The following is a 1,597-nucleotide window of genomic DNA, read 5'->3' as shown; positions in this document are numbered from 1 at the left end:
AAGAAGATATTCTTTTTTTCTCAAAATTAACAAATATTGTTTTTGATTTACCTTATGGTGGGGGGCGGAGAGATCCCATTTATAGTACATAATGTTTGGGCTGACTTTACCCATGAGCTTCATTATAAGGCCAAGGCCACTACCCTTTGTAATATATTGGCCACATGGTTTAGTGTGCTCTACAATCGTTTACATGTTCGCATGACTTAGATATTAAGGGATGAATTGAGAGGTGGATATTAATCTCGGATCTATAAAATCAAATTTAATTTTTTAATCACAAAAGTAATTTAAATTCTCTCAGAGATAACACTGAATATCAAAGATCTTAAATGGTTAGTATGATCCAATTACTATGAGAATAGAAATTGTGTTAGGATAAATAGGTCGTTGTATTCAAGAGGAAACAATGATTACCTAATGATAATTCACTTTCATAAAAAACGTAATGATGTAAGAGAGGGAATCATTACGGAATAATTGATATTTATTATCGTAAAACTGAAATCTAAAACTGTCTTAAGATTTATTACCTATATATATATATAAAATAAAGATGAAAAACATTCCGCCAGCAGCATGCATAATAATGTTGTAATATCAATATTAATTAATCCATTGCATCTGGCACAATTATTTATTAAGAAGGGATAACCGTTGACTCACTCGAACGGGATCAATAGAGCGTAAATCCATCGTCGTACGAGACGTGGCGGCCCCGGCGGCAGGGAGGCGCGTCCTCCCCGTACTCGGCACAGCAGGTCCACCTTTTCTTCCAGTTGGCGCGGCCGGTGTTAGGCCTCTCCCCCTTGTCGTTCCACCTGTACACGATTACCCCGCTGCGATCACTCCACTCCCCGTCAATGCCCTGGTGCGGCGGCGCCATGGACAGCAACCCTCTTTCCCCTTCCTCCGACACCCACACCCACCACGTAGTCCATTCCATTGATAAATTAGCAAATTAGTTAGGCACCTCGATCGATTGCATAATAATAACAATATAATTAAGCCGTCTCAGGAATCCTACCTGTGGTGTGGCCGTGGAAGGAGCAGGCGGTGGGGGAGTTATTGTTGTCGTGGTAAAGTTCGCCGCATCTCAGGCATCGCTTCTTGATCTGCTTCTGGGGGTTCGGTCCACTTCGGATTGAGGAAGATGATTTGACGAATTTGGGGAACGGTTTGGGCGAGATTTGGATGGGAAGGATGCCGCAGTGCTGCAGCGAATTAGCCATGGAAATCAAACGGGATGTGCGAGATGAAGGGAGGAAACGGGTGCGCTACGGGGCGAGATAAGGAATCCAGTGGGTGGGCCCGTTTATTATCATTATAATTATTATTATCTTTATAATCATTGAGATTATATATTATATTTTGTATTATTATATTAATGAAAAAAAGGAAACACAAGAATGAATCATTACCTAATAAAAGAGAGAGAATAGAAAAAAAATACTATTTCAATTTAATTATATTCTACTCATCTCATTCTTATTCTCATTCTCAATCTTTCAAGAAACCAAGCGCCCCCTTACGCTAATTCCACCTCTTTTAATTTCTCTCAAATGCATTTTTTTTGAATTTCTTCAGCCTCCTCCAA

General features: G+C 39.7%; 1 protein-coding gene across 2 annotated transcripts; it reads right to left on the bottom strand.

The window, feature by feature from the left end:
* Nucleotides 1-580: 580 nt before the first annotated feature.
* Nucleotides 581-1,288, bottom strand: LOC121990596. 2 transcript variants are annotated; one of them, XM_042544706.1, is made up of 2 exons: nucleotides 1,028-1,288; nucleotides 581-942 (listed from the first exon to the last, which is right to left on the bottom strand). In XM_042544706.1, exons 1-2 carry the CDS (start codon nucleotides 1,230-1,232, stop codon nucleotides 677-679), a joined length of 471 nt encoding a protein of 156 aa, XP_042400640.1. In that variant the 5' UTR covers nucleotides 1,233-1,288; the 3' UTR covers nucleotides 581-676. The 2 variants fall into 2 exon arrangements, with proteins under 2 accessions (XP_042400640.1, XP_042400641.1); XM_042544707.1 differs by having other exon boundaries at nucleotides 581-906; nucleotides 1,028-1,283.
* Between the last annotated feature and the right edge of the window lie 309 nt (nucleotides 1,289-1,597).

The sequence above is a fragment of the Zingiber officinale genome, chromosome 6B (assembly GCF_018446385.1).
Source record: "Zingiber officinale cultivar Zhangliang chromosome 6B, Zo_v1.1, whole genome shotgun sequence".
Classification (NCBI taxonomy): Eukaryota; Viridiplantae; Streptophyta; class Magnoliopsida; order Zingiberales; family Zingiberaceae; genus Zingiber; species Zingiber officinale.
Note: the sequence above shows the minus strand (reverse complement) of the source record. Positions and strands in the feature narration are given on the sequence as shown.